At 52.7% G+C, this 18,697-nt stretch overlaps 1 protein-coding gene across 1 annotated transcript; it reads left to right on the top strand.

The window, feature by feature from the left end:
* Positions 1–5,363: 5,363 nt before the first annotated feature.
* On the top strand, positions 5,364–17,247 carry CCT3 (chaperonin containing TCP1 subunit 3). The gene is made up of 14 exons (XM_083167212.1): positions 5,364–5,510; positions 6,849–6,910; positions 6,989–7,039; positions 7,120–7,182; positions 10,938–11,034; positions 11,112–11,229; positions 11,478–11,664; positions 15,033–15,182; positions 15,515–15,647; positions 15,730–15,811; positions 15,894–16,074; positions 16,278–16,523; positions 16,598–16,729; positions 16,924–17,247. The coding sequence occupies exons 1-14, from the start codon at positions 5,483–5,485 to the stop codon at positions 17,023–17,025; spliced, it is 1,632 nt and encodes a 543-aa protein (XP_083023338.1). The 5' UTR covers positions 5,364–5,482; the 3' UTR covers positions 17,026–17,247.
* The last annotated feature ends 1,450 nt before the right edge of the window (positions 17,248–18,697 follow it).

Here is an 18,697-nt window from a genome sequence, read left to right as displayed (position 1 = left end):
GTCTTAGCAGTGGGTTCAGGTTCATCTGCATCTGACAGAAGAACCTCACGGATAGCATAAATAAGGCCTGCTATATCAGGGGCCTCAGCCTGAGATGCGGGAGGATCAGTAGGCATAGGGTCATCCTGATCGTCATCTGGCATGATGTCGCCATCATCTGCATTATCGGGGTCATCCCCGCCATCGTCTGTGTCATCAGAGCCATCCCTGGTTACCGGTAGCAACGGATTTATCAAGGATCTACTGGGTTGTGCAGCATGTGGCAGTAGCTTTTGCATAGCTGCCGTAGTCTGCTGCAAGGTCTGCACCGTGGTCGACAGAGCATCCACCCATGGTGGAGGGGGCTGTACTACAGGGGGTGCTACAACATTAGGGAGACGGTCCACCAGGGTGCCCAACAACTGTTGAAAGGCTGCCCATGGTGGTTGAGGGGCCCCCGAGGGCTGGGGTTGAGCAGGAGGAATAAGCAATTGACACATAGCCCATCCTGGATGACATCCATGTCAGACAGACCTGCAGCGCAGCTCTTGCAAGACAAGAGCAAGGGAGATTCTGTCTGGTTGCGCCCCCGTTTGGACATTGTGTGAACACTCCCAACAATAGGGGGGGTACAGTGCACAGTAGGTAACTCAGTACAAGAGGACCTAGAGTGATCCACTGACAGTATGTGACCTCTGAGGTAAAAACCTCTCTTAGAAGTAAAGTGGATAGTTCAGAGAAAAAACTGACAGAGAAATAAAGTACTAGCACAAAGTCACATACACACTATTTAGCCAATATAGGTAAGCTAACACACCCTATATCAACCACAATACTCTATGGAGCAAAGGGGGAATGAGGGTGGCTGTGAAAAGTACTACTTAGCCTGTAGCCTGTTTTACAGGGGAGAGAAACGTGCCCGACCTCTGGAGACCTGCGTGCTGCTGTAATGGCGCCGGTCCAAGAGAGGGGGGGCGGGCACAAGCGGAATCAGCTAATGGACGGCAGATCTCGAGGAGATTGGCGCCAAAGCTGGGGGAGGGACTGCAGGCCAAGCGCCACCTCCCCTTGCTGGACTTCCCCCACCGGAGCATAAGAGCCAATAAGAAAATGGGTCCCCCCAGGCCCAGCCTGCCGCTCTGTCCCCGGTGGTCTAGTGGGGTCCCTAGCCGAAGCGAGTGCCCACGCCAGCTACCGCGGGCGTCTCCCAGCGCGCCGCGGCAAGACAGCGATTAGTGCTTCCTTAGGAAGCCTTACCTGCTCCTAGTCCGGCCACGCTGTCAGGGGAGAGACGTCCGGCGGTGCTAGGCGCTGACGTCACCCCCGCCGTCTGCCTCAAGAGGTTCTGAGGAGGTCGGCGCCGGGAGGAGTGATGCAGACGCTTACTCCGCCGTCAATCACTGACAGCGGGGAGCGTCTTCTGCCGCGAAGCGGCTTCTGCCGCAGGAGCGGCAGATTTAAAAACAAAAATGATGAGCTTCATATGGAATCACCTCAAGAAGGGGGTGATTCCTGCTGAAGTAAAGGTGCGTCTGCTTCCTGCAGGCACCAACAAAAAACTGGAGGCTGGGTTGTAGGGGAGAGGGCCCGGGCATGCTGGGAAAAATCTTAAAAGAGCTTCGCTGATTGGTGCCTCGGCCTGACAAGGAAAACATAAATTATAGAACAAGGCCATGTAGGACAAGCACATGGTAAGTACAGGCTGCTGTATCAGGGGACAGGACGGTGGCAGAGATATATTCTAATAAAAGCAGGTGAAGACAGAGGGCCCTGCTCGTCAAAGCTTACATTCTATGTATATTTATTTACCAATGTAACAGTAATCATTACCTCTCATCTGTGTAACGTTCCCAATACGTCACTACACTACATGCCCCTATACCAGTGGTCAGGAAACTCGGCCCTCATTACCCCACACAGCGCATGGTTTGCTGGTAACCCAGCAGGTGCACAGGTGTACTAATTACTCAGACACATATTATAAGGTCCGCAGGTGGAGTTACTTATTTCACTTGTGATTCTGTGAGGAGACCTGCAAAACATGCACTGCGTGGGGTCCTGAGGAGCGAGTTCCCTGACCACTGGCCTATACACTGCACTGGTATCTGCTCAATAGGTCAATACATGAATATGCGATATGAGAATGGGTACGTGGTGCACGAAGCGGGAAGCTAATTTGGGGTCCAGCTACAATTGGCACCAAAAGAATATGTAAAAAAATCTCAGACCAAAAACCCGCTCTCCCGGTCGGAGTACCAGCAGTCAGGATTCCCCTGTCATTACACTGACCGTCGGAGTGCCAGCAGTCAGGATTCCCCTGTCAGTACACTGACCGTCGGAGTGCCAGCAGTCAGGATTCCCCTGTCATTACACTGACCGTCGGAGTGCCAGCAGTCAGGATTCCCCTGTCAGTACACTGACCGTCGGAGTGCCAGCAGTCAGGATTCCCCTGTCAGTACACTGACCGTCGGAGTGCCAGCAGTCAGGATTCCCCTGTCAGTACACTGACCGTCGGAGTGCCAGCAGTCAGGATTCCCCTGTCAGTACACTGACCGTCGGAGTGCCAGCAGTCAGGATTCCCCTGTCAGTACACTGACCGTCGGAGTGCCAGCAGTCAGGATTCCCCTGTCAGTACACTGACCGTCGGAGTGCCAGCAGTCAGGATTCCCCTGTCAGTACACTGACCGTCGGAGTGCCAGCAGTCAGGATTCCCCTGTCAGTACACTGACCGTCGGAGTGCCAGCAGTCAGGATTCCCCTGTCAGTACACTGACCGTCGGAGTGCCAGCAGTCAGGATTCCCCTGTCATTACACTGACCGTCGGAGTGCCAGCAGTCAGGATTCCCCTGTCAGTACACTGACCGTCGGAGTGCCAGGATTCCCTTGTCAGTACACTGACCGTCGGAGTGCCAGCAGTCAGGATTCCCCTGTCATTACACTGACCGTCGGAGTGCCAGCAGTCAGGATTTCCCTGTCAGTACACTGACCGTCGGAGTGCCAGCAGTCAGGATTCCCCTGTCAGTACACTGACCGTCGGAGTGCCAGCAGTCAGGATTCCCCTGTCAGTACACTGACCGTCGGAGTGCCAGCAGTCAGGATTCCCCTGTCATTACACTGACCGTCGGAGTGCCAGCAGTCAGGATTCCCCTGTCAGTACACTGACCGTCGGAGTGCCAGCAGTCAGGATTCCCCTGTCAGTACACTGACCGTCGGAGTGCCAGCAGTCAGGATTCCCCTGTCAGTACACTGACCGTCGGAGTGCCAGCAGTCAGGATTCCCCTGTCAGTACACTGACCGTCGGAGTGCCAGCAGTCAGGATTCCCCTGTCAGTACACTGACCGTCGGAGTACCAGCAGTCAGGATTCCCCTGTCAGTACACTGACCGTCGGAGTGCCAGCAGTCAGGATTCCCCTGTCAGTACACTGACCGTCGGAGTACCAGCAGTCAGGATTCCCCTGTCAGTACACTGACCGTCGTAGTACCAGCAGTCAGGATTCCCCTGTAGTACACTGACCGTCGGAGTGCCAGGATTCCCTTGTCAGTACACTGACCGTCGGAGTACCAGCAGTCAGGATTCCCCTGTCAGTACACTGACCGTCGGAGTGCCAGCAGTCAGGATTCCCCTGTCAGTACACTGACCGTCGGAGTGCCAGGATTCCCTTGTCAGTACACTGACCGTCGGAGTGCCAGCAGTCAGGATTCCCCTGTCAGTACACTGACCGTCGGAGTGCCAGCAGCCAGGATTCCCTTGTCAGTACACTGACCGTCGGAGTGCCAGCAGTCAGGATTCCCCTGTCAGTACACTGACCGTCGGAGTGCCAGCAGTCAGGATTCCCCTGTCAGTACACTGACCGTCGGAATGTCAGGGTTGATGTGTTGCACATCATACTTAGCGATATCTCCAGCAGCAGCACCATGCGTGCTAATGATAGTAATCGTTCCATCCTCCAGTGTGTATGGGAAATCTGGGCTGACGGAGATACCTTCCGATGTCGCAATAAATAACCCGTCACCCAGCTTTAGACTGAACCTAAGGGGTGATTGCTAAATTGATATGTGGATGACTGATTGTAATTTTGTTGTTTTATCACAGTGACCAAGTATTTATTGTAATTATCTTTAGCATTGTTGCTATTATTATTTTGGACAAGGTGTAATTCTCCTCAGCTGCCTTTTTATTTAAATAAACAATTTGTGTATTCTGAATGGGTGCAATCTTCATTTCATAATCTCAGATAATGATATACTTTACAGTATGGGAATATAATGCTATTAGACTACCCCTAAATGCTACCGTATATAAAGATGCCCAAACACTAGTGCGATTTGTGCCCTTTTCACGTAATTTTGATGCATCGGACCAGTACCTGCAAAATATATCGCATGCGATGTGTGACATCAGTCACTTCATTTTAAATCAAATGTATAAATGTGGTGCATATGATATATCGCATTCAATCTGTCATCGCTTGATAAATTGCAATGCGATATATTGTGTGAAATAAGCAGCCATGTATAAAATCGTAGAACAGGACGGAAATAAGCCACATTGGTGTATGGGGGCCTTAGAGATAATATACTGGGGCAGACACTAGGCAGTATTCAATGAGGATAATTCGCCCTGTTTCATGGCGAATTTGTGCTATTTTCGCTTTGGAAGGTGATTTTTCACATCAGTGAAACAGATTCACTGCAAGGAGTGAAAACAGCCCGATTCGCAGAGAAAAACTGAGAATTGGGAGCATTAAATACTGGCCTGAATGTCTGTGGTCAGTGTGGTGAACTGGGGGTAATGTATGTAATATATGCTGAATATGAATAATTAATCCTATTTAAGTACCAGTGTGCTGGAGGACCACATATTATTTTGGCATGTGTTGGACATGACATAGGAACTATACATTCTGTATTTCTGTCTGTAACTCCAATAAACTTATGAAAAATAAATCTTGTGATAAATATTTACTGTCACAGGACAAATGATGATAACACCAAGTGCTGACCGCGTCTTCCCTTCACTATATAACACATATTATTGTGAGGATTCCATTATTATTTGAGCTTGTGACTAACTGACTCACTATCCAATTTCTTTCAGAATGGTAGAAAATGGCGCCCGGCGCCAATTAATAGGCACAACCAGCATGCATTGCGCTGCACATGCTCAGCGCGCACAGTGGGAGGGGCGCCTCGCTGCACACTGGGACTACAGCTCCCTGCATGCACCGCGGCCCTCCGTGATGACGCATGGGCGCTGCAGCGCCTGTTTCCATGCGGCTTCTAACAGCAGTTGAGCTGCCAACCAAACTTGCGCAGCTTTGCCCCCACTGGCCACGCCTCGGAGCGCTGGATTGGGTAAGGCGCGGCAGCGGAGGCTCCCATTGGTTGAGATGTCGGCGCTATTGGGTTAAGTTGTACTCAGGAGGGGGCCTCTGTTCTTTCTTTCTCTAGAAGCTTCTTCCCGTTACTGGCTCCGTGTTTTCCCCGCTGATTGAGCCGCCAGGATGATGGGCCGCCCGGTACTCGTGCTGAGTGAGTATCCCCTGGGGTCCGCATGTGTCGTACTATAGCATCGCTGCTGTAATCCCTACTTTATTGGCCGTTTCTCTCTGGTGTCGCTGTGATCCCTAATTTACTGTCAGCGTCTCTGTGGCGCAGCTGCGGTTCCTTATGTAGTGTCAGTGTAGCTGGAGCGCTGCCGTGATCCCGATTTTAGTGTCAGTGTAGCTGGAGCGCTGCCGTGATCCCGATTTTAGTGTCAGTGTAGCTGGAGCGCTGCCGTGATCCCGATTTTAGTGTCAGTGTAGCTGGAGCGATGGCGATTTTAGTGTCAGTGTAGCTGGAGCGATGGCGATTTTAGTGTCAGTGTAGCTGGAGCGATGGCGATTTTAGTGTCAGTGTAGCTGGAGCGATGGCGATTTTAGTGTCAGTGTAGCTGGAGCGATGGCGATTTTAGTGTCAGTGTAGCTGGAGCGATGGCGATTTTAGTGTCAGTGTAGCTGGAGCGATGGCGATTTTAGTGTCAGTGTAGCTGGAGCGATGGCGATTTTAGTGTCAGTGTAGCTGGAGCGATGGCGATTTTAGTGTCAGTGTAGCTGGAGCGATGGCGATTTTAGTGTCAGTGTAGCTGGAGCGATGGCGATTTTAGTGTCAGTGTAGCTGGAGCGATGGCGATTTTAGTGTCAGTGTAGCTGGAGCGATGGCGATTTTAGTGTCAGTGTAGCTGGAGCGATGGCGATTTTAGTGTCAGTGTAGCTGGAGCGCTGCCGTGATCTGTTAGTGTCCGTATTTCGATAGTGCTGCCGTGATCCCTATTTTAGTGTCACTATACTGTATATGTAGGGCTGCCGTGATCCTTATTTTAGTGTCAGTGTTGCTGGAGCGCTGCTGTGATCCCTATTTTAGTTTCATTGTATCTGGAGCGCTGCCGTGATCTGTTAGTGTCCATATTGCTATAGCGCTGCTGTGCTCCCTATTTCGCGTCACTATACTGTATATGTAGGGCTGCCGTGATCCTTATTTTAGTGTCAGTGTAGCTGGAGCGCTGCCGATTTTTGTGTCACTATACTGTAGCTGGAGCGCTGCCGTGATCTGTTAGTGTCCGTATTGCGATAGTGCTGCCGTGATCCCTATTTTAGTGTCACTATACTGTACATGTAGCTCTGCTGTAATCTCTGTTAGTGTCCATATTGCTATAGCGCTGCTGTGATCCCTATTTCGCGTCACTATACTGTATATGTAGGGCTGCCGTGATCCTGATTTTAGTGTCCATATTGCTATAGCACTGCTGTGATCCCTAGATAAGACAGTTTTTTCCTGTCGCTCAGTTACATCTTCCCAGTATCTGAGCAGCTGCCGTTCCTCTTTTAGGTCAGAACATCAAGCGAGAGTCAGGCCGGAAGGTGCAGACTGGAAACATCAATGCTGCAAAGGTAAATGTCCCACCACCTGTGTCCCCTGCAGTTACCCCAGGCCCAACAGGCTGACCTCTAACTGTTATGTTTCTCTAGACCATCGCAGACATCATCCGGACATGCCTGGGGCCCCGCGCCATGATGAAGGTGATTAGTCTGATACAGGACGGTACTGGGGATAGTAGGTGATACAGAGTGCTGGGCTCTGACATATCTTCCTGTTACAGATGCTGATGGACCCCATGGGGGGGATTGTGATGACCAATGATGGAAACGCCATTCTCAGAGAGGTGGGTGTGCCTTTATGTGGCACTGGGCGAAGGGAGCGCAGTTACACAAATGAGCCCTTAATATAAGGTTTTGTATCCATTTACTTCTAGCTAAGGATTTTTATGGTGAGGGTAGTTAAGGCCCCCCATACACTACGTGGTTTGGGCCAGATTTCACCAGATTCTGGAGGATCGGGCCGAGAAATCGGGTGAAATTGCGTTGGGTATGACACCTGATCCAACGTGTGGTCCCGTGGGCATCGGATCAGATCCGTAGGTCGGAAGGTCTGCACATAAGATAAATCTTATGTGCTGCCGTCTGGGGGAGCGGTGACCAGAGTCGGAGCCCGGTTTGGTCCAGGGGAGCTGCAGGAGAGGTTGCAGCAGGTGGGGACCGTAGAGCAGAGACTGGGCGAGCGGTGACCAGAGACGGAGCCCGGTTTGGTCCAGGGGAGCGGCAGGTGGGGACCGCAGAGCAGAGACTGGGGGAGCGGTGACCAGAGACGGAGCCCGATTTGGTCCAGGGGAGCTGCAGGAGAGGTTGCGGCAGGTGGGCACTGCAGAGCAGAGACTGGGGGAGCGATGACCAGAGACAGAGCCCGATTTGGTCCAGGGGAGCTGCAGGAGAGGTTGCGGCAGGTGGGGACCGTAGAGCAGAGACTGGGCGAGCGGTGACCAGAGACGGAGCCCGGTTTGGTCCAGGGGAGCGGCAGGTGGGGACCGCAGAGCAGAGACTGGGGGAGCGGTGACCAGAGACGGAGCCCGATTTTGTCCAGGGGAGCTGCAGGAGAGGTTGCGGCAGGTGGGCACTGCAGAGCAGAGACTGGGGGAGCGATGACCAGAGACAGAGCCCGATTTGGTCCAGGGGAGCTGCAGGAGAGGTTGCGGCAGGTGGGGACCGTAGAGCAGAGACTGGGCGAGCGGTGACCAGAGACGGAGCCCGGTTTGGTCCAGGGGAGCGGCAGGTGGGGACCGCAGAGCAGAGACTGGGGGAGCGGTGACCAGAGACGAAGCCCGATTTTGTCCAGGGGAGCTGCAGGAGAGGTTGCGGCAGGTGGGCACTGCAGAGCAGAGACTGGGGGAGCGATGACCAGAGACAGAGCCCGATTTGGTGCAGGGGAGCTGCAGGAGAGGTTGCGGCAGGTGGGGACCGCAGAGCAGAGACTGGTGGAGCGGTGACCAGAGACGGAGCCCGATTTGGTCCAGGGGAGCTGCAGGAGAGGTTGCAGCAGTTGGGGACCGCAGAGACTGGGGGAGCGGTGACCAGAGACGGAGCCCGGTTTGGTCCAGGGGAGCTGCAGGAGAGGTTGCGGCAGGTGGGGACCGCAGAGACTGGGGGAGCGGTGACCAGAGACGGAGCCCGGTTTGGTCCAGGGGAGCTGCAGGAGAGGTTGCAGCAGTTGGGGACCGCAGAGACTGGGGGAGCGGTGACCAGAGACGGAGCCCGGTTTGGTCCAGGGAAGCTGCAGGAGAGGTTGCGTCAGGTGGGGACCGCAGAGCAGAGACTGGGGGGAGCGGTGACCAGAGACAGAGCCCAATTTGGTCCAGGAGAGATTGCGGCAGGTGGGGACCGTAGAGCAGAGACTGGGGGAGCGGTGACCAGAGACAGAGCCCGATTTGGTCCAGGGGAGCTGCAGGAGAGGTTGCGGCAGGTGGGGACCGCAGAGCTGAGACTGGGGGAGCGGTGACCAGAGACGGAGCCCGGTTTGGTGCAGGGGAGCTGCAGGAGAGGTTGCGGCAGGTGGGGACCGCAGAGCAGAGACTGGGGGAGCGGCAGGAGAATAGAAAGAAATCCTATTCAAAAGTCTGGACGGCCGCTGATTGGCTAAGCTCTCAGCCAATCAGTGGCCGCCCAGTTTTTTTGAATAGGATGGTTTCTATTCTCCCTGCCGCTCCCCCAGACCGCTCCCTGCCTCTGCAATGGACCCTGCCCGCTACCTCTCCAGCAGCTCCAGTTTTAGCCCCCTCCACAGTTTCACAGGACTATTGCCGTCCATACACGCTGCGATTCCCGGCGGGGCGATGTGTGCTTTGAGGTGCGCACTCCTGCGGCAGCTCATCGCACAGTACAGAAAGTATGTGCTGCACATACTTTTTGTACTTGCTTTTCATCACATCGCATGCACAAGGCGTACAATGCGATGTGATGGATGCTATTTGAGCCCGGAACACACACCGGGATCGCAGCGTGTATGGGCAGCTTAAGTGTCACTGAGTAATGAGTACACCTGTGCACCTGCTGGGTGACCTGGTAAATGTGTCAGTAAGTAATGAGGTCACCTGTGCAGCGGCTGGGTAACCTGGGAAATGTGCCGGTGAGTAATGAGTACACCTGTTCACCTGCTGGGTGACCTGGGAATGAGTACACCTATGCTGCTGGGTGACCTGGGAATGTGTCAGTGAGTAATGAGTACACATGTGCAGCTGCCGGGTGATCTAGGAAATGTGTCAGTGAGTAATGAGTGCACCTGTGCAGCTGCCGGGTGACCTGGGAATGTGTCAGTGAGTAATGAGTGCACCTGTGCAGCTGCTGGGTGACATGTGTCAGTGAGTAATGAGTACACATGTGCAACTGCCGGGTGACCTAGGAAATGTGTCAGTGAGTAATGAGTACACCTGTGCAGCTGCCGGGTGATCTAGGAAATGTGTCAGTGAGTAATGAGTACAACTGTGCACCTGCTGGGTGACCTGGGAAATGTGTCAGTGAGTAATGAGTGCACCTGTGCAGCTGCTGGGTGACCTGGGAAATGTGTCAGTGTGTAATGAGTGCAGCTGCCGGGTGATCTAGGAAATGTGTCAGTGAGCAATGAGTGCACCTGTGCACCTGCCGGGTGACCCGGGAAATGTGTCAGTGAGTAATGAGTGCACCTGTGCACCTGCTGGGTGACCTGGGAATGAGTACACCTATGCTGCTGTGTGACCTGGGAATGTGTCAGTGAGTAATGAGTTCACCTGTGCAGCGGCTGGGTGACCTGGGAAATGTGTCAGTGAGTAATGAGTACACCTGTGCTGGGTGACCTTGGAAATGTCAGTGAGTAATGAGTGCACCTGTGCTCCTATTGGGTGACCTGGAAAATGTGTCAGTGAGTAATGAGTACACCTATGCAGCTGCTGGGTGACCTGGGAAATGTGTCAGTGAGTAATGAGTACACCTGTGCAGCGGCTGGGTGACCTGGGAAATGTGTCAGTTAGTAATGAGTACACCTGTGCAGCTTCTGGGTGACCTGGGAAATGTGTCAGTTAGTAATGAGTACACCTGTGCAGCTTCTGGGTGACCTGGGAAATGTGTCAGTGAGTAATGAGTACACCTGTGCACCTGCTGGGTGACCTGGGAATGAGTACACCTATGCTGCTGGGTGACCTGGGAATGTGTCAGTGAGTAATGAGTGCACCTGCTGAGTGACCTGGGAAATGTGATTTATTGGCGGTACTAAAGGACCGAAGTTGGTACCACTGCCTTAGGCAAACCCCTAACCATAGTGTTACTATGCACTACATCCTACTCATTGTACATTGTAGCCTGGGTTGGTATGAGAGCTGCAGGCCCGGCTGTAACCAGGATGCAGGGGTGGTCATTCGCTTCTGTCTGTTCTACGATTAGTAAATGAGCCCTAATACCAGATAATAAATAATGCTGGCAGATTGAGGTTGTCTTTTTGTTTTCCAAATCTAAGCTCAAGCTCCCCCACCATAAAAAACAAATCAGGAACCACTATTTGATAGGTGGTGCTGCATATAATGGGAATCCCTCTGAATAACCCCCGTGTAACTTCCAGATCCAGGTTCAGCACCCAGCCGCTAAATCCATGATTGAAATCAGTCGCACACAAGATGAGGAGGTGGGAGACGGGACCACGTCGGTCATCATTCTGGGTAAGGACCGGTGCGGAATCCTCCGGCCACAGGATGGCATCTGACCTATGTTCTCATTGCCGCTTCTGTCTCTGCAGCTGGAGAGATGTTAGCCGTGGCTGAACATTTCCTGGAGCAACAGATGCATCCAACCATAGTGATCAGCGCCTATCGCAAGGCCCTGGACGACATGATCAGCATCCTGAAGGAGATCAGGTGATGTTCATACGCTACAAATGACCAGTTATAGGTAATCTCCCTGTCCTCGGTGTTAGCTGCTGTGAGGCCTGATTCAGAGGGATATGCGGCAGTGCGTGTGCTTTGAATCGGGCCCTTGTTGTTTGTCTTGTTAGTAGTTTGTGTGATGTCTGATTTAGCCTATGTGTAATACCTGAGCCCGGAGGTGTATGATCATCTCAGCACGGTCCACCATGTGACACTCCCATGTTCTGCTATGTATTCAGCGCTCCTGTAGACACGAACGATCGGGAGGCAATGCTGAAGATCATTAACAGCGCTGTGAATACCAAGGCCATCAAGCGCTGGGCGGACCTTGCCTGTAACATCGCTCTGGACGCCGTGAAGACAGTAGCCTTTGAAGAAAATGGCAGGAAGGAGTTTGACATTAAGCAATATGCTAAGGTCGAGAAGGTGAGACTTCCCAGCAGGGCGGAGGGCTGTAATAGGATGCATCACATGATGTAGGCAGGGCGGAGGGCTGTAATAGGATGCATCACATGATGTAGGGGGGATGGAGGGCTGTAATAGGATGCATCACATGATGTAGGCAGGGCGGAGGGCGGTAATAGGATGCATCACATGATGTAGGCAGGGCGGAGGGCTGTAATATGATGCATCACATGATGTAGGCAGGGCGGAGGGCTGTAATAGGATGCATCACATGATGTAGGCAGGGCGGAGGGCTGTAATAGGATGCATCACATGATGTAGGCGGGGCGGAGGGCTGTAATAGGATGCATCACATGATGTAGGCGGGATGGAGGGCTGGAATAGGATGCATCACATGATGTAGGCAGGGCGGAGGGCTGTAATAGGATGCATCACATGATGTAGGCAGGGCGGAGGGCTGTAATATGATGCGTCACATGATGTAGGCGGGATGGAGGGCTGGGATAGGATGCATCACATGATGAAGGCGGGATGGAGGGCTGTAATAGGATGCGTCACATGACGTAGGCGGGACGGAGGGCTGTAATAGGATGCGTCACATGATGTAGGCGGGACGGAGGGCTGTAATAGGATGCGTCACATGACGTAGGGCTGTAATAGGATGCATCACAAGATGTAGGGAGGGCTGTTATATGATGCGTCACATGATGTAGGCAGGGTGGAGGGCTGTAATAGGATGCATCACATGATGTAGGCAGGGCGGAGGGCTGTAATAGGATGCATCACATGATGTAGGCGGGGCGGAGGGCTGTAATAGGATGCATCACATGATGTAGGCGGGATGGAGGGCTGGAATAGGATGCATCACATGATGTAGGCAGGGCGGAGGGCTGTAATAGGATGCATCACATGATGTAGGCAGGGCGGAGGGCTGTAATATGATGCGTGACATGATGTAGGCGGGATGGAGGGCTGTAATAGGATGCGTCACATGATGGAGGGCTGTAATAGGATGCGTCACATGATGTAGGCGGGGCGGAGGGCTGTAATAGGATGCATCACATGATGTAGGCAGGGCGGAGGGCTGTAATATGATGCGTGACATGATGTAGGCGGGATGGAGGGCTGTAATAGGATGCATCACATGATGAAGGCGGGATGGAGGGCTGTAATAGGATGCGTCACATGATGTAGGCGGGACGGAGGGCTGTAATAGGATGCGTCACATGATGTAGGCGGGACGGAGGGCTGTAATAGGATGCGTCACATGACGTAGGGCTGTAATAGGATGCATCACATGATGTAGGCAGGGCGGAGGGCTGTAATATGATGCGTCACATGATGTAGGCGGGATGGAGGGCTGGAATAGGATGCATCACATGATGTAGGCGGGATGGAGGGCTGTAATAGGATGCATCACATGATGAAGGCGGGATGGAGGGCTGTAATAGGATGCGTCGCATGACGTAGGCGGGACGGAGGGCTGTAATAGGATGCGTCACATGATGTAGGCGGGACGGAGGGCTGTAATAGGATGCGTCACATGACGTAGGGCTGTAATAGGATGCATCACATGATGTAGGCAGGGCGGAGGGCTGTTATATGATGCGTCACATGATGTAGGCAGGGTGGAGGGCTGTAATAGGATGCATCACATGATGTAGGCAGGACGGAGGGCTGTAATAGGATGCATCACATGATGTAGGCAGGGCGGAGGGCTGTAATAGGATGCATCACATGATGTAGGCGGGATGGAGGGCTGTAATAGGATGCATCACATGATGTAGGCGGGACGGAGGGCTGTAATAGGATGCATCACATGATGTAGGCGGGATGGAGGGCTGTAATAGGATGCATCACATGATGTAGGCGGGACGGAGGGCTGTAATAGGATGCGTCACATGATGTAGGCGGGATGGAGGGCTGTAATAGGATGCGTGACATGACGTAATAGGATGCGTCACATGATGTAGGCGGGACGGAGGGCTGTAAAAGGATGTGTCACATGATGTAGGCAGGGCAGAGGGCTGTAATAGGATGCATCACATGATGTAGGCAGGGCGGAGGGCTGTAATAGGATGCATCACATGACGTAGGCAGGGCGGAGGGCTGTAATAGGATGCATCACATGACGTAGGCAGGGCGGAGGGCTGTAATAGGATGCATCACATGATGTAGGCAGAGCGGAGGGCTGTAATGGGATGCGTCACATGACGTAGGGCTGTAATAGGATGCATCACATGATGTAGGCAGGACGGAGGGCTGTAATAGGATGCATCACATGATGTAGGCAGGATGGAGGGCTGTAATAGGATGCGTCACATGACGTAGGGCTGTAATAGGATGCATCACATGATGTAGGCAGGGCGGAGGGCTGTAATAGGATGCATCACATGACGTAGGCAGGGCGGAGGGCTGTAATAGGATGCATCACATGATGTAGGCAGGGCGGAGGGCTGTAATAGGATGCATCACATGACGTAGGCAGGGCGGAGGGCTGTAATAAGATGCATCACATGATGTAGGCAGGATGGAGGGCTGTAATAGGATGCGTCACATGATGGAGGGCTGTAATAGGATGCATCACATGATGTAGGCAGGACGGAGGGCTGTAATAGGATGCATCACATGATGTAGGCAGGGCGGAGGGCTGTAATAGGATGCATCACATGACGTAGGCAGGACGGAGGGCTGTAATGGGATGCGTCACATGACGTAGGGCTGTAATAGGATGCGTCACATGACGGAGGGCTGTAATAGGATGCGTCACATGATGTAGGCAGGGCGGAGGGCTGTAATAGGATGCGTCACATGACGTAGGCAGGACGGAGGGCTGTAATGGGATGCGTCACATGATGTAGGCAGGATGGAGGGCTGTAATAGGATGCGTCACATGACGGAGGGCTGTAATGGGATGCGTCACATGACGGAGGGCTGTAATAGGATGCGTCGCATGACGGAGGGCTGTAATAGGATGCGTCGCATGACGGAGGGCTGTAAAAGGATGCGTCGCATGACGGAGGGCTGTAATAGGATGCGTCGCATGACGGAGGGCTGTAATAGGATGCGTCGCATGACGGAGGGCTGTAATAGGATGCGTCGCATGACGGAGGGCTGTAATAGGATGCGTCGCATGACGGAGGGCTGTAATAGGATGCGTCGCATGACGGAGGGCTGTAATAGGATGCGTCGCATGACGGAGGGCTGTAATAGGATGCGTCGCATGACGGAGGGCTGTAATAGGATGCGTCGCATGACGGAGGGCTGTAATAGGATGCGTCGCATGACGGAGGGCTGTAATAGGATGCGGCGCATGACAGAGGGCTGTAATAGGATGCGTCACATGATGTATTCAGGCCAAGCACTGACTCTCCCTCTGCTGTCACCAGATTCCTGGAGGTATAATTGAAGACTCCTGTGTGCTGCGCGGTGTCATGGTGAATAAAGATGTCACACACCCAAAGATGAGGAGGAACATCAAGAACCCGCGCATTGTCCTGCTGGACTGCTCCCTGGAGTACAAGAAAGGAGAGAGCCAGGTATTCCTGCTCCTTTATCTCCATAACTAGACATGTCCGTATTCCCCAGCACAAGTATAGCCACAGAAGCCATTTAACTAACTATGATGGTGGGAGGAAGCCCACGCAAGTATGGGGAACATATAAACTCTACACAAGTGTTTCCCAGCTCCAGTTCTTCCTGAACAATAGCAGTGCATGTTTTCCAGGTCTCACAGAATTAGTGAACGGTGTCAGGAGACCTGGAAAACATGCACTGATCTCATGTTCCACAGCAAGTATTGATCTCCCCTCCCCTGTTGCCGGCCCGGTTCTCTTGCCCATGGTATAACCACCCTTGTTTGTTTCTGCAGACCGAGATTGAGATAACCCGCGAGGAGGACTTTACTCGTATTCTCCAGATGGAAGAGGAATACATCCAGCAGATCTGTGAGGACATCATCAGACTGCAGCCAGATCTGGTGATCACCGAGAAAGGGATCTCCGGTGAGGCCCACATCCCATCAGCAACCTGTGTACTGATAACATTGGAGTGATCGGACAGTCATAGAATGTTCTCATCTTTCAGATCTCGCTCAGCATTACCTGGTTAAGGCCAACATCACCGCTATCCGCAGAGTCCGCAAGACCGACAACAACAGAATAGCCAGGTAGTGCCAGAGGCTGGACCGCGGGAGGCTCCGATCTGCCGGAGGGAGGAGCAGTACTGATCTTTAATCTCTTCTCTCCCAGGGCCTGTGGTGCCCGCATTGCCAGTCGCACAGACGAGCTCCGGGAGGAGGATGTGGGAACCGGCGCCGGACTCTTCGACATCAAGAAGATTGGGGATGAGTATTTTACCTTCATCACAGAGTGCAAGGACCCCAAAGCCTGCACCATTGTCCTGCGCGGGGCCAGCAAAGAAATCCTAGCTGTAAGTGCTGCATTGTGGATTGCATGGTTTGTTTATGACGCCAGCCTATTATGCAATGGTGAGGATAGAACCCATGGTCACGGCGCTGTGCCCGGCTCACCCCTGTGTTTATTGCTATTGGTATTCTTTCTGTATCCACCTGACAGCCCGATTTCCGTAAAATGGTGATAGAACATCTCATCTAACCAATATGTTTCCTGCAGGAGGTAGAGCGCAACCTACAGGACGCTATGCAAGTCTGCCGCAACGTGATGATCGACCCATACCTGGTGCCAGGCGGCGGGGCGTCCGAGATGGCGGTAGCTCATGTCCTCACTGAGAAGTCAAAGGTCATGACTGGCGTGGAGCAGTGGCCGTACCGCGCAGTTGCCCAGGCTCTGGAGGCCATTCCGAGGACCCTGATCCAGAACTGCGGAGCCAGCACAATCCGGGTGTTGACCTCCCTGAGGGTAAGTTGCTCGCTGCCTCTCGCTAATACGTGGTGAGCAGAACGGTTCTGTAACCCGGCTTCTTATCATTGCAGGCAAAGCACACTCAGGACGGCTGCCAGACCTGGGGCGTGGATGGGGAGGCTGGAGTGTTGGCCGATATGAAGGATTTGGGGATTTGGGAGCCTCTAGCTGTGAAACTGCAAACATATAAAACAGCCGTAGAGGTGAGGAGGGGTTGTCGCTCCTGGTGTGCGGGGGTTGGCTGTCTCTGTGGGCTTGGGGGGAGGGTTACACTGTACTGGTTTCAGGGGGGGGGAGGGGGTGTCTGGAGTGGAGACTGTTGGGTCTGCTGACGAGTTCCATGTGGCTACATTGAGTGTTCCTTGTGTAACAATCTTGTTTTCTGTCCTGGGTGCAGACTGCCATCTTGCTGCTCCGTATTGATGACATCGTGTCAGGCCACAAGAGGAAGGGTGACGATCAGGGGAGATCAGCAGCACCTGAGGCTCCCCAGGAGTGAATGTGATGGGTGTGAGCATTATACCACATGGCTAGCAGATCCCTCCGGGAAGTCCTCCAGCATTTCAGAAGAGGATGTGAGGCCTTCAGCGTGTTCCCTGTATACCGCGGCCCTGGCCCGGCACATTCTGTATTTATTTCTGTCTCTGAGGTTGGGAGAGGGGGGGAAGTGCGTTTCACATGGTTGCACTTAATACGCCTGAAATAAAACTGTAATTTGGCATCCTGTGTGACTGAGATGTTGTTTCTGGCCTTTCTCATTTATGTTATTGGATTATCCACTGTTCATGTAACAGCAGGCCCTTCTGGCAGTGCGGACAAAGCTAACTACAATAAGTTATGTGGTGCAGTACCACTTCTAGTCCTACAGGTGGTGCTCTATCCAGTCAGACCGCTCAACCACAGCACTGGGCAGTGCTTCCCAAACTGCTCTGAATCCCTGCACCCCAGAGTATCAGAAATTTTTTCACTGCACCCCAAAAGGTTTTTATCTCGATGGAATGGATCAAGAGGCAATGCTATGTTTGTGTCGGTGACTATATGGGACAGAGGATGGGGACTGGGGCTGGGCAGAGGTAGGCCTCTCACCCAGGGGTATCTGAATTCTGCTTGTATGCACAGTCCTGGGACTTCCCGGTAACGTTACTCGTGTGGACCTGTGAGGAAGAGATTGGGAACCGTGACCAATTTGCAGTCCGCTGTTCCTGATGCTGACTAGTTTTCTGGTCAGCCAATATGTGCGCACATCTAGCTGCCCAGCTCAAGTGGTCGGAAGGTACCAGTGATTAGCCCATGCCTCTGTATGTGCCCACCTCCAGCGTGTAGTAGAGCCCCATGGCAGACAGCACCTGCTAGGGGCATGGTTAGCTGGTGATCAGGATGGTTGGGATAAGTAACAATGGCCTTTATTCAGATCTGATCGCAGTACAAATTTGTTTGGAAAATGGGCAAAACCATGTGCACTGCAGGTGGGGCAGATGTAACATGTGCAGAGTTAGATTTGGGTGAGTTATTTGGTTTCTGTGCAGGGTAAATACTGGCTGCTTTATTTCTACACTGAAATTTAGATTTCGGTTTCAACACCCCTCCCAAATTGAACTCTCTCTGCACATCTGCCCCACCTGCAGTGCACATAGTTTTGCCCATTTTGCAAACAAATTTGTACTGCGATCAGATCTGAATAAAGACCAATGTACATAAATAAAATTAAGTTCTTAATGGTCAGAAAGTTTGGGGACCAGCCCTGCTCACATCACCACACACTGGTAAAATCCTAATTATTGCTTGGTACATCGTAGCAACAGCACATAAGCACCTCTTTCCCCGCCATATAATCTGTGCCCCTCATTGTAGGGGGTTAGGGGAAGGAATCCATGCAGGGGATATAATGGGATGGGGGGGGGGGAAGAGGAATACATCCTCTTACTGCCCATTACTGGAGGATATGATGGGATGGGGAGGAGAAAAATGTTTCTTACTGTAGGGCCCCTAGGCACAACATTGTTTGTTCCATCACCTATGCGTCACAAACTTCCTGTGTCCTACAGATAAATCTGGCCCTGAAATCGTCCCAAATCGCATATGGAGACATCACCTCCGACCCGATGTGTGGTCCCGTGTGCATCTGAGTCGGGAGGTCATAGGGGCAGTATATAAGATTTGCTAAATCTTAT

Source organism: Crinia signifera, chromosome 12 (assembly GCF_055691185.1).
Source record: "Crinia signifera chromosome 12, ASM5569118v1, whole genome shotgun sequence".
Taxonomy (NCBI): domain Eukaryota; kingdom Metazoa; phylum Chordata; class Amphibia; order Anura; family Myobatrachidae; genus Crinia; species Crinia signifera.
The sequence above is the reverse complement of the archived record's forward strand: the minus strand, read 5'-3'. Positions and strand labels throughout refer to the sequence as shown.